At 46.4% G+C, this 13,071-nt stretch overlaps 1 protein-coding gene across 2 annotated transcripts in view; it reads right to left on the bottom strand.

Moving 5' to 3' along the window:
- Positions 1 to 11,002, bottom strand: part of LOC120997761 (glutathione hydrolase-like YwrD proenzyme) — a 139,755-nt gene extending 128,753 nt beyond the window's left edge. The window contains exon 1 of one of the 2 annotated variants that reach the window (XM_040428027.1): positions 10,912 to 11,002. In XM_040428027.1, coding sequence (XP_040283961.1) covers positions 10,912 to 10,987 — 76 coding nt within the window. In that variant the 5' untranslated portion in view covers positions 10,988 to 11,002. Of the gene's footprint in view, positions 1 to 10,861; positions 10,881 to 10,911 lie in introns of those variants that run through there. The other variant, XM_040428028.1, reaches the window with a different exon arrangement.
- Positions 11,003 to 13,071: the final 2,069 nt, after the last annotated feature.

Genomic DNA, 13,071 nt, shown 5'->3' with positions numbered 1-13,071 from the left:
CATATATATACCTCAATATGCTTATTGGCCCTGTCAGTGTCCCTTTAAGTTCAGGGTTGAGCACAGGGCAGGTCGCCTGCAAGGGAACGCTGATGCCCTGTCGCGGGTACACTGCTATATGTGTGTTCACCCCGGTAGGATTGAACAGGGTCGTCAAGCCTTCAGGGGTGAACAAAGGGGGGGGATATGTAAGAGAGTGTCTGGAGTGGTAGTGGATGGAAGACACGTGCCACCGGGGGTCGTGGCCCCGGTGGAGTAAGAGCCGGGTCTTTTGTGTTTTGTCAGTCTACACTGATCCTGGCAGGTTGGTTATCTCTGGCCTTAGTTGGGTAGGGAAGGAGTTAATCCTTCACTATGCTCGGTGGGTGTGGTCTGCCTGCAACACCCAGGGCTGTGAATATAGGTTTGATGCTCACTGACTGTGGGGCTGATGAAGTGTGGTCTCCTGTCTCACTGCAGGAAGCTGTACGGGAGGCTGATCGCACGGTCGGGCTGAGCTCTGTAGTCCGCTCGTCTAACACAGACTGCCCAATTGCTGCAGGCTCAGCGAAGGACCAAAAGAAGGGATCCTGGGGCCGGAGCCAATCCCTTGTCCAGGCCGACACGTGGCCTGTCTAACTTGCACGAACTTGGACAAACCCGCCCCACAACAAGGTGTAGTACTGATCACGGATGTGAGAGACTGTGTGAACAGGCACCAAGACGCCTGCAGCGGTTGGGGATCCGTTGTGGGAGGTGGGGTTTATGAACATTGCTTTGATGTGATGCACTGGAGTGAATAAAAGAGCACGGTTTGGACACAAAGCCTGTCTCCTGAGCCTCTATACTGCCACCGCTACCATCTGCCTACCAGAGCAAACCCCCACAGTTGCTATGGACAACTAAGCCAGTTCTACTTTACGTCCGTGTTTAAATCCATGAAAAGGTGGTCAGTGATGCCTCTGTGAAGATGTCCGTGATGGATCTGTGTATGTCCGTTTTTTGCTGTTTGTGGACAGGGCCGGACTGGGGATAAAAACCAGCCCTGGAAAAAGTTGCATACCAGCCCCACAGCATTGCGTCATTATTTACTTGTTTATAAAAGGGGAAAGCATTCATTTTAAAACACGTGTGTAAACACGAATATGAACTTTGCCCCACGATAGCTCTTTTGTAGAACCCCCATTGTTCATATGATCACATTGTTTTCCCAACCAGGATGCCTCCACCGAGGACGGCGATACAGATGACTATGGAGATGAGCGCTTCCACAATAGAAGCGCTCATCTCCTGCTGTGCCCTGCCGCCGGCCGCCCCCACTTGTCACCAGGGCCACGGCCTTGCAGCACCCAGGCCTGCAGGCCTAACAGGAAATTTCCCGGTATCCCGGCAGGCCAGTACGGGCCTGTTTGTTGGTCATCCGTGTTTCACTGACACAGAACAGCTGAAAATAATTTTCAAAGCATCTCTTCCTAATGATCCATGACACACGGATGACATCCGTGGTTTTCACGTACGCATAGACTATAATAGGCATGATGGATCCATGAACTTGGACAAAATAGGGCATGCATCCGTGCTGAAAAACCGTACCCACGGACCGTGCTAAAACACTGATGTGTGACTACACACATTACCCACTTCCCGACCGCCTAACGCAGGGATGCTTCCTGCGGGCGGCCGGGTTATTCCTCCTGGACGCATCGGCGCGTCATCTCGCGAGACGCGAGATTACGTGCATATTCGGCCCGCACATGTGCAGTGCCGGTCGGCAAAAGTTGCAGAAAGAGTTGGTCACCAGCCTGCTAGCCAATGATCGGCACTGGCAGGTTGGTGACTTTTAAATAAACGAACCAAAAGCCATATAACACATTATATTTATAAATATAATGTGTTAAATGGCTTCTGTGCTCTCTGCTGGGTCCTTTTCGTCGGTTGGTCCCAGCAGAGAGCACAGATCACAGTGAGTACACCAAACACTACATATTTAGCCCCAGATCACCCCCCCCCCCCGCCATCACCCCAATTAACCCCTTGATCACCCCTGTCAATCACTAGTGAAAGGGAAAAAAGTGATCAGTGTAAACTGTCACTTTTTTTTCCCACCAGTATTGACTGTTAGGTTTAGGTTAGTTTAGGCCCCTTTGGTAGGTAGGTAGCTTCAGTTAGCGCCCAGCCCACCGCACCGCAGTCACTGATTCGCTGATTAGCGTATCGCTAATCAGCATTGGTACTTTATAGTAACTGTAAGTGATCAGAACTGATCACAGTCAGATCTATAATAGTATTAGTGTCACCTTAGCTCGCCCTCCACCCAAAACGCAGTGTTTGCCCGATCAGGCCTGATCGGTCGCCCACACGTGCGTTCACACACGCCCGCCCCGCCGCAGTGCCAAAAATTATTTTGATATTTTTTAGCAATCGCAGTGGCTTCCTGTACTTCGCTAGCCTCCCATTTGTAAGACAGGCTTGTTTTTTTTTCTTGGGTAGTCTCAGGGAATACCCCCTAAATTTAGTTGACCAAATGGCAAGAAAGGGGTATTCTTCGGAAGAGGCCTACAGGCTTCTGACCCAGTCGGATGAGGAATGGGAACCCTCATCTGACGAATCCAGAGGGTCAGAATACGAACCTGTAGAAAGCAGTGGCAGTCTGACCCAAAGTTCGGACGATGAGGTTGAGGTCCCTGATACCACCAGGCGTACCCGACCCCGTGTTGCTAGACCACAGGTTGTGCAGGATCCGCTTCATGGGCAGCAGAGTGGGGCTGGCGCTGTCGGATTACGTGGTGAGGCATACACCAGCAGCGCAGCCCATCCTGGACCTAGTACCAGCACTGCCGTAGAACATGGTGAAGTGGCGAGCACCAGAAGGGCAGTTGAAGCTGGTACGGTGGCACGTGCAGTAGTTCCCCCGTCGCAGCCACCGCACAGACAGGTCCGTAGAGCCCCTAGAGTCCCTGAGGTGCTGGCAAACCCTGATTGGCAGCCCCCATCTTCAGCCGCACCAGTAGTTCCCCCTTTCACCGCCCAATCTGGAGTTCGGGTTGAGACAGCTCAGATCGGATCGGCACTTGGGTTTTTTGAGCTGTTCTTCACTGAAGAGCTCTTTGACTTAGTTGTGGCAGAAACAAACCGGTATGCCACTCAATTTATAGCCGACAACCCGGGAAGCTTTTATGCCCAGTCTTTCCGGTGGAAACCCGTCCAAGTTTCCGAACTTAAGACTTTTCTGGGCCTTCTCCTCAACACATATTGGTCCACGAACCCAATTCATCACATGCCCATGTTCTCTGCTGCCATGTCCAGGACACGATTTGAGACCATCCTGCGTTTCCTATACTTTAGTGATAACAGCACCTCTCGTCCCAGAGGCCACCCAGCTTTTGACCGGCTCCACAAAATTCGGCCCCTTTAGACCACTTTAACACCAAATTTGCAGATTTGTATACCCCTGAGCAAAACATCTGCATAGATGAGTCCCTGATATATTTTACCGGACGCCTTGGCTTCAAACAATACATCCCAAGCAAGCGCGCCCGGTATGGGGTCAAATTGTATAAGCTCTGTGAAAGGGCCACAGGCTATACGCACAAATTTTGTGTCTATGAGGGTAAAGATCAGACCCTGGAGCAGGTCGGTTGCCCTGACTACCTGGGGAGCTTATTTGGCAAGGGGTACCACCTTTATGTGGACAATTTCTACACAAGTGTGCCCCTCTTCAGGCATTTGTTTCTAGAACAGATTGGCTGCTGTGGCACCGCGCGACCTAGTCGCCGGGGGTTCCCCCAACGGCTCGTTACTACCCGTCTTGCAAGGGGGGAGAGGGCTGCCTTGTGTAACGAAGAACTGCTCGCGGTGAAATGGAGAGACAAGCTGTGACGTTTACATGCTCTCCTCCATTCACGCAGACACGACAATCCAAATTGAACGGGCAACCAGTGTCATTGAAAAGCCCCTCTCGGTCCACGACTATAATTTGCTCATGGGAGGGGTGGACTTCAATGACCAGATGTTGGCTCCTTATTTACTCTCCCGCAGGACCAGACGCTGGTATAAGAAGGTGTCTGTATACCTAATTCAATTGGCTATTTACAATAGTTTTGTTCTCTACAGTAAGGCCTAGTTCACACAAACTTTTTTTTGCAAGTGTACGAGCCGTTTTTTTGTGTTCCGTATACGGTCCGTATACGGAACCATTCATTTCAATGGTTCCGCAAAAAAAATGGAACACATACGGAAATGCATCCGTATGTCTTCCGTATCCGTTCCGTTTTTTCTGAGCCATCTATTGAAAATGTTATGCCCAGCCCAATTTTTTCTATGTAATTACTGTATACTGTACATGGCATACGGAAAAACGGAACGGAAAAACGGAAAGGAAACGGAACTCAAAAACGGAACAACGGATCCGTGAAAAACAGACCGCAAAAAACTATAAAAGCCATACGTTCGTATGAACTAGGCCTAAGGCTGGGAGAACAAGATCCTTCCTCAAATTTCAGGAAAAGATCATCGAGAACCTCCTGTATCCAGGAGGTTCCGTGGCCCCAACCACCAGTGTAGTGAGCCGTCTACACGAGCGACATTTCCCCAATGTCGTTGCTGGTACCTCAAACCAAGCGTCACCCCGAAAAAGATGTCGTGTCTGTAGCAGGAGTGGAATAAGGCGTGACACCCGCTATTTCTGTCCTGACTGCCCTGACCACCCTGCCCTATGCTTAGGGGAGTGTTTCCGGAAGTACCACACACAGGTACACTAAGTATAGGGATTGCGTGACACAGGACAGGCACACAGGGGTCTTAGGGCTCTTTCACACAGAGCTGCTGCAAACCTCTCCTTTCACCTGGGACAAAGTGCATAATGTACTTCGCCACATCTCTGGGCGATTTGCACTTTGCACATTGTCCCATAGGGAAGGAGAGGTTTGACCTCTAAAGGTAAAAAAAATAAAAAATCACAGGTAAGCAAAAAAGTTAATGTTCCAAAAGTTCAATAAAGTTTGTAAAAGTTAATGTTCTGTTCAAGCTTAATCTAAAGTTAATGTTAATAAATTTATTGCGTTGCGGCCTGTTTTTTTTTTTTACCTTCTAGGTGGACCAAGCGATCAACCAGCTGCAGCACTGATGTGCATTCTGACAGAAGCATTGCGCTGCTGTCAGATTACACAAAAGTCGGTGTATGCGGCGCTGCAAGACGAGATTTCTCCTCTGCAGTAAAAAAGATACTTTTGCCGAGGCTTATGAGCTGAGGGGCGGTGTTCATATGCTTTTTATAAAAAAAAAAAAAATTCTCACGCTTTAGGGCCCCTAAAATGCCAGGGCAGTATAAATACCCCACAAGTGACCCCATTTTAGAAAGAAGACACCCCAAGGTATTCTGTGAGGGGTATGGTGAGTTCATGTAAAATTTTATTTTTTGTCACAAGTTAGTGGAATATGAAACTTTGTAAGAAAAAAGAAAATAATAATTCCAATTCCGCTAACTTGTGACAAAAAAATAAAAACTTCCATGAACTCACTATGCCCATCAGCGAATACCTTAGGGTGTCTACTTTCCGAAATGGAGTCATTTGTGGGGTGTTTCTACTGTCTGGGCATTGTAGAACCTCAGGAAACATGACAGGTGCTCAGAAAGTCAAAGTGCGTAAATTAATTTTTTTGCACCATAGTTTGTAAACGTTATAACTTTTACCCAAACTAATAAATATACACTTATTGCATTTTTTTTTATCAAAGACATGTAGAACAATAAATTTAGAGAAAAATGTATATAGAAATGTAGTTTTATTTGAAAAATTTTACAACAGAAAGTGAAAAATTTCATTTTTTTGCAAAAATTTCGGTCGATTTTGATTAATATAAAAAAAAAAGTAAAAATGTCAGCAGCAATGAAATACCACCAAATGAAAGCTCTATTAGTGAGAACAAAAGGAGGTAAAATTCATTTGGGTGGTAAGTTGTATGACCGAGCAATAAACCGTGAAAGTGGTCTGGTCATAAAATTGTAAAAAGTGGTCTGGTCATTAAGGGTGTTTAACCACTTCAGCCCCCAGTGCTTAAACACCCTGAAAGACCAGGCCACTTTTTACACTTCTGACCTACACTACTTTCACCATTTATTGCTCGGTCATGCAACTTACCACCCAAATGAATTTTACCTCCTTTTCTTCTCACTAATAGAGCTTTCATTTGGTGGTATTTCTTTGGTGCTGACATTTTTACTTTTTTTGTTATTAATCGAAATTTAACGATTTTTTTGCAAAAAAATGACATTTTTCACTTTCAGTTGTCAAATTTTGCAAAAAAAACTACATCCATATATAAATTTTGCTCTAAATTTATTGTTCTACATGTCTTTGATAAAAAAAAAATGTTTGGGTAAAAAAAAAATGGTGTGGGTAAAAGTTATAGCGTTTACAAACTATGGTACAAAAATGTGAATTTCCGCTTTTTGAAGCAGCTCTGACTTTCTGAGCACCTGTCATGTTTCCTGAGGTTCTACAATGCCCAGACAGTACAAACACCCCACAAATGACCGCATTTCGGAAAGTACACACCCTAAGGTATTCGCTGATGGGCATAGTGAGTTCATAGAACTTTTTATTTTTTGTCACAAGTTAGCGGAAAATGATGATTTTTTTTTTATTTTTTTTTTCTTACAAAGTCTCATATTCCACTAACTTGTGACAAAAAATAAAAAGTTCTATGAACTCACTATGCCCATCAGCGAATACCTTGGGGTCTCTTCTTTCCAAAATGGGGTCCCCTTTGCCCACCTAGGCTGCAAAAAAGTGTCACACATCTGGTATCTCCATACTCAGGAGAAGGTGGGGAATGTGTTTTGGGGTGTCATTTTACATATACCCATGCTGGGTGAGAGAAATATCTTGGCAAAAGACAACTTTTCCCATTTTTTTATACAAAGTTGGCATTTGACCAAGATATTTATCTCACCCAGCATGGGTATATGTAAAAAGACACCCCAAAACACATTCCCCAACTTCTCCTGAGTACGGAGATACCAGATGTGTGACACTTTTTTGCAGCCTAGGTGGGCAAAGGGGCCCATATTCCAAAGAGCACCTTTCGGATTTCACAGGTCATTTTTTACAGAATTTGATTTCAAACTCCTTACCACACATTTGGGCCCCTAGAATGCCAGGGCAGTATAACTACCCCACAAGTGACCCCATTTTGGAAAGAAGACACCCCAAGGTATTCCGTGAGGGGCATGGTCATTGAAGTCCACCCCTCCCATGAGCGCATTATAGTCGTGGACACAGAGGGGCTTTTCAATGACACGGGTTGCTCGCTCAATTTGGATTGTCGTGTCTGCGTGAATGGAGGAGAGCATGTAAACGTCACGCTTGTCTCTCCATTTCACCGCGAGCAGTTCTTCGTTACACAAGGCAGCCCTCTGCCCCCTTGCAAGACGGGTGGTTACAAGCCGTTGGGGGAAGCCCACGCGACTAGTTCGCGCGGTGCCACAGGCGCAAATCCGTTCTAGAAACAAATGCCTAAAGAGGGCCACACTTGTGTAGAAATTGTCCACATAAAGATGGTACACCTTGCCGAATAAGGGTGACACCAAGTCCCAGACTGTCTTCCCACTGCTCCCCAGGTAGTCAGGGCAACCGACCGGCTCCAGGGTCTGATCTTTTCCCTCATAGATCCGAAATTTGTGGGTATAGCCTGTGGCCCTTTCACAGAGCTTATACAATTTGACCCCATACCGGGCACGCTTGCTTGGGATGTATTGTTTGAAGCCAAGGCGCCCGGTAAAATGTATTAGGGACTCGTCTACGCAGATGTTTTGCTCAGGGGTATACAAATCTGCAAATTTCAGGTTGAAATGGTCTATGAGGGGCCGAATTTTGTGGAGCCGGTCAAAAGCAGGGTGGCCTCTGGGACGGGAGGTGGTGTTGTCGCTAAAATGCAGAAAACGGAGGATGGTCTCAAATCGTGTCCTGGACATAGCAGCAGAGAACATGGGCATGTGATGAATTGGGTGCGTTGACCAATATGACCGCAATTCATGCTTTTTTGTCAGGCCCATGTTGAGGAGAAGGCCCAAAAAAATTTTAAGTTCGGAAACTTGGACTGGTTTCCACCGGAAAGGCTGGGCATAATAGCTTCCCGGGTTTGCGGTTATAAATTGTGTGGCATACTGGTTGGTCTCTGCCATGAGTCCAAGAGCTCCGCAGTCAAGAACAGCTCAAAAAATCCCAGGGCCGAACCGATTTGAGCCGTCTCAACCCGAACTCCAGACTGGGCGGTGAAAGGGGGAACTACTGGTGCGGCTGAAGTTGGTGACTGCCAATCAGGATTTGCCAGCACCTCAGGGACTCTAGGGGCTCTACGGGCCTGTCTGTGCGGTGGCTGCGACGGGGTAACTAGTGCACGTGCCACCGTACCAGCTTCAACTGCCCTTCTGGTGCTCGCTACTTCACCAGGTTGTACGGCAGTGCTGGTACTAGGTCCAGGAAGGGCTGCGCTGCTGGTGTATGCCTCACCACGTGATCCGGCAGCGACAGCCCCACTCTGCTGCTCTTGAAGCGGATCCTGCGTAACCTGTGGTCTAGCGACATGGGGCCGGGTACGCCTGGTGCTGCCAGGGACCTCCACCTCCTCGTCCGAACTTTGGGTCAGAGAGCCACTGCTTTCCACAGGTTCATATTCTGACCCGCTAGATTCGTCAGATGAGGGTTCCCACTCCTCATCCGACTGGGTCAGAATCCTGTAGGCCTTTTCAGAAGAATACCCCCTGTTTGACATTTTGGACTACTAAATTTAGGGGTATTCCCTGAGACTACCCAAGAAAAAAAGCAAACCTGTCTTACAAAGGGGAGGCTAGCGAAGTACCGGAGGCTGCTGCGGTTGATAAAAAATATCAAAACTGATTTTTTTATCGCCGCAGTGCGTGTAAAATGAATGTGCAGTGATCAAAAAATATATATTTTTTGTCACTGCGGTGGGGCGGGCGTGGGTGAACGCACGTGTGGGCGACCGATCAGGCCTGATCGGGCAAACACTGCGTTTTGGGTGGAGGGCGAGCTAGGGTGACACTAATACTATTATAGATCTGACCGTGATCAGTTTTGATCACTTACAGATACTATAAAAGTACAAATGCTGATTAGCGATACGCTAAACAGCGAATAAAAGTGACTGCGGTGCGGTGGGCTGGGCGCTAACTGACGCTAACTACCTAACCAAGGGGCCTAAACTATCCCTAAAACCTAACAGCCAATACCAGTGAAAAAAAAAAAGTGACAGTTTACACTGATCACTTTTTTTCCTTTCACTAGTGATTGACAGGGGCGATCAAAGGGGTGATCAAAGGGTTAATTGGGGTGCAGGTGGGTGATCTGGGGCTAAGGTGTAGTGTTGGTGTACTCACAGTTCAGTCTGCTCCTGTGCTGGATCCAACCGACGAAAAGGACCAGCACAGGAGCAGACAAGCCATATAACAGATCATATTTACTAATATGATCTGTTATATGACTTTGGATTGGATTTTTTGAAAATCGCCAGCCTGCCAGCCAATGATCGTTGCTGGCAGGCTGGTGACGAAATACTTCTTTTAATTTTGCCGGCCCGTGATGCGCATGCGCGGGCCGGCTTTGAGCGAAATCTCGCGTCTCGCGAGATGACGCGTATATGCGTGACTCTGCGCAGCGCTGCCACCTCCGGAACGCAATCCTGCGTTAGGCGGTCCGGAGGTGGTTAAGCTAGGGGAGCTGAGGTGGTTAAAATGAATGGGTACGTGTGCGGTCAGTAGAATCAGGCTTTATTCTTGTAGGACTCAGGGGTGACTTCAGGGCTACTGGTGATGTGTGTCTTCTGCAAGTCACACGACCAAAAAAGTAACTGTGCTGCTTGTCTGTCACTTGTTGTCATGTGGATATTTTACAGCTGCAAATCAGCTGTACAAAAACCAGTTGAGCCTCAGACAGGTCGCTGGTACGTCGCACGACATTTGTATTGCAATTCATGACTTGTATTTTTGGCGACAGTCGTGCCACAGCCTTGCTAGGTGAAGGATTGCAACGCAAGTCTATTGACAGATACGCTACACGGTGACATGTGCTGCACACAACCAAAAACGTGTGATTTGCTGTCGCCTGATTTTGTTACAAGGTTTTCAAAAAAAATTGTGAAATCGCAAACAGGCCGCGTGTGATCCATGCTGGAGTAGTAACGTACAACGTTGACCACAATTACAACAGCGTTGGATTTTTTTGTGACTGTCACGACCTCTGGCGATCAGATGTGATGTCACCATCTTCACGTCACGTATTCCTATAGAGAAAAACATTTACTACGCTAGTTTTTGGTGTCAAAAAGGACACAAGGTCCCATTTTATGACTTTCTAAATTGTCGCATGGGGCGTTTTACTCCATCCTCGGCCGGCAAATTCACTAACACTTTACGTCTGTTTCCAGGTATAACTGACGCCTCAAATCTACTTCAGTCAGGGGCCTGTGTACATTTCAAACTGGGCGCACAGATTACCGGAGGATGCGTTTTAACTTAAAAAGAGGGGCACGCCTCCTCCTAAATTATACGCATCTTCCAGCAGCTATCACACACTAGCGTAAAATACCAGTCTTTGATAAATAACCGCCAGTGACTCTACCACAAGGCTAAAGATAAAGCCGCCATTTTATTACACTCTGTGGGAGCTACAGACATATATGCACTCTATATACAGAGGCTGTAGAGCTGGTAATGCACACGTCACTGACACCACACACGACGAACTAGTGGCGGTCAGGTGGTGTGTGACGTCAGCGGCACGGTAAACAGCCCGACTTCCCACCTCACAGCCGCGCGGGAGAAAAGTCCTTTCAAGACACGGCGGTCCTAGAGGCCACTTACCGTAGAGTCTGCCGGGTGTGCAGGCCGTTCGTACTGTGCGGTGGACTTACCACAGAGGCTGCCGCTGCAGGAAATAGCTATCGGCACTTCGGCAGAGGATTTATAAAAGAGCAGCTTTTGCCCCATAGCTAAGAAAGGATTACATATTAAAATTTTATATTAGCCAGTTGAATAACAGACCGAAAAATTCCTACGCCACCCTGCTGCATCTGTAATGAGATGTCCCTCAAGCTGCCGTCACACCATTGTTTGTGTCTTATTAACCACTTCAGCCCCCTTAGCTTAAACACCCTTAATGACCAGGCCATTTTTTACACTTCTGACATACACTATTTTGACCGTTTATTGCTCGGTCATGCAACTTACCACCCAAATGAATTTTACCTCCTTTTCTTCTCACTAATAGAGCTTTCATTTGGTGGTATTTCATTGCTGCTGACATTTTAACTTTTTTTGTTATTAATCGAAATTTAACGATTTTTTTGCAAAAAAATGACATTTTTCACTTTCAGTTGTAAAATTTTGCAAAAAAAACGACATCCATAAATAAATTTTTCTCTAAATTTATTGTTCTACATGTCTTTGATAAAAAAAAACTACCCCACAAGTGACCCCATTTTGGAAAGAAGACACCCCAAGGTATTCCGTGAGGGGCATGGCGAGTTCCTAGAATTTTAAATTTTTTGTCACAAGTTAGTGGAATATGAGACTTTGTAAGAAAAAAAAGAAAAAATCATCATTTTCCGCTAACTTGTGGCAAAAAATAAAAAATTCTAGGAACTTGCCATGCCCCTCACGGAATACCTTGGGGTGTCTTCTTTCCAAAATGGGGTCACTTGCAGGGTAGTTATACTGCCCTGGCATTCTAGGGGCCCTCCTAATGTGTGGTAAGTAGTTTGAAATCAAAATGTGTAAAAAATGACCTGTGAAATCCTAAAGGTGCTCTTTGGAATGTGGGCCCCTTTGCCCACCTAGGCTGCAAAAAAGTGTCACACATGTGGTATCGCCGTACTCAGGAGAAGTTGGGCAATGTGTTTTGGGGTGTCATTTTACATATACCCATGCTGGGTGAGATAAATATCTCGGCAAAAGACAACTTTTCCAATTTTTTTATACAAAGTTGCCATTTGACCGAGATATTTCTCTCACCCAGCATTGGTATATGTAAAATGACACCCAAAAACACATTCCCCAACTTTTCCTGAGTACGGCAATACCACATGTGTGACACTTTTTTGCAGCCTAGATGTGCAAAGGGGCCCACATTCCTTTTAGGAGGGCATTTTTAGACATTTGGATCCCAGACTTCTTCTCATGCTTTAGGGCCCCTAAAATGCCAGGGCAGTATAAATACCCCACATGTGACCCCATTTTGGAAAGAAGACACCCCAAGGTATTCAATGAGGGGCATGGCGAGTTCATAGAAATTTATATTTTTTTCCACAAGTTAGCGGAAATTGATTTTTTGTTGTTTTTTCTCACAAAGTCTCCCTTTCCGCTAACTTGGGACAAAAATTTAAATCTTTCATGGACTCAATATGCCCCTCAGTGAATACCTTGGGGTGTCTACTTTCCAAAATGGGGTCACATGTGGGGTATTTATACTGCCCTGGCATTTTAGGGGCCCTAAAGCGTGAGAAGAAGTCTGGAATATAAATGTCTAAAAAATTTTACGCATTTGGATTCCCGTGAGGGGTATGGTGAATTCATGTGAGATTTTATTTTTTGACACAAGTTAGTGGAATAAGAGACTTTGTAAGAAAAAAATAAAATAAAAAAAATTTCCGCTAACTTGGGCCAAAAAAATGTCTGAATGGAGCCTTACAGGGGGGTGATCAATGACAGGGGGGTGATCAGGGAGTCTATATGGGGTGATCACCCCCCTGTCATTGATCACCCCCCTGTAAGGCTCCATTCAGATGTCCGTATGTGTTTTGCGGATCCGATCCATGTATCCGTGGATCTGTAAAAAACATACGGACGTCTGAATAGAGCCTTACAGGGGGGTGATCAATGACAGGGGGGTGATCAATGACAGGGGGGTGTTTAGGGAGTCTATATGGGGTGATCACCCCCCTGTCATTGATCACCCCCCTGTAAGGCTCCATTCAGATGTCCGTATGTGTTTTGCGGATCCGATCCATGTATCCGTGGATCCGTAAAAATCATATGGACGTCTGAATGGAGCCTTACAGGGGGGTGATCAATGA

This window comes from Bufo bufo, chromosome 4, assembly GCF_905171765.1.
Source record: "Bufo bufo chromosome 4, aBufBuf1.1, whole genome shotgun sequence".
Lineage (NCBI taxonomy): Eukaryota > Metazoa > Chordata > Amphibia > Anura > Bufonidae > Bufo > Bufo bufo.
Note: the sequence above shows the minus strand (reverse complement) of the source record. Positions and strands in the feature narration are given on the sequence as shown.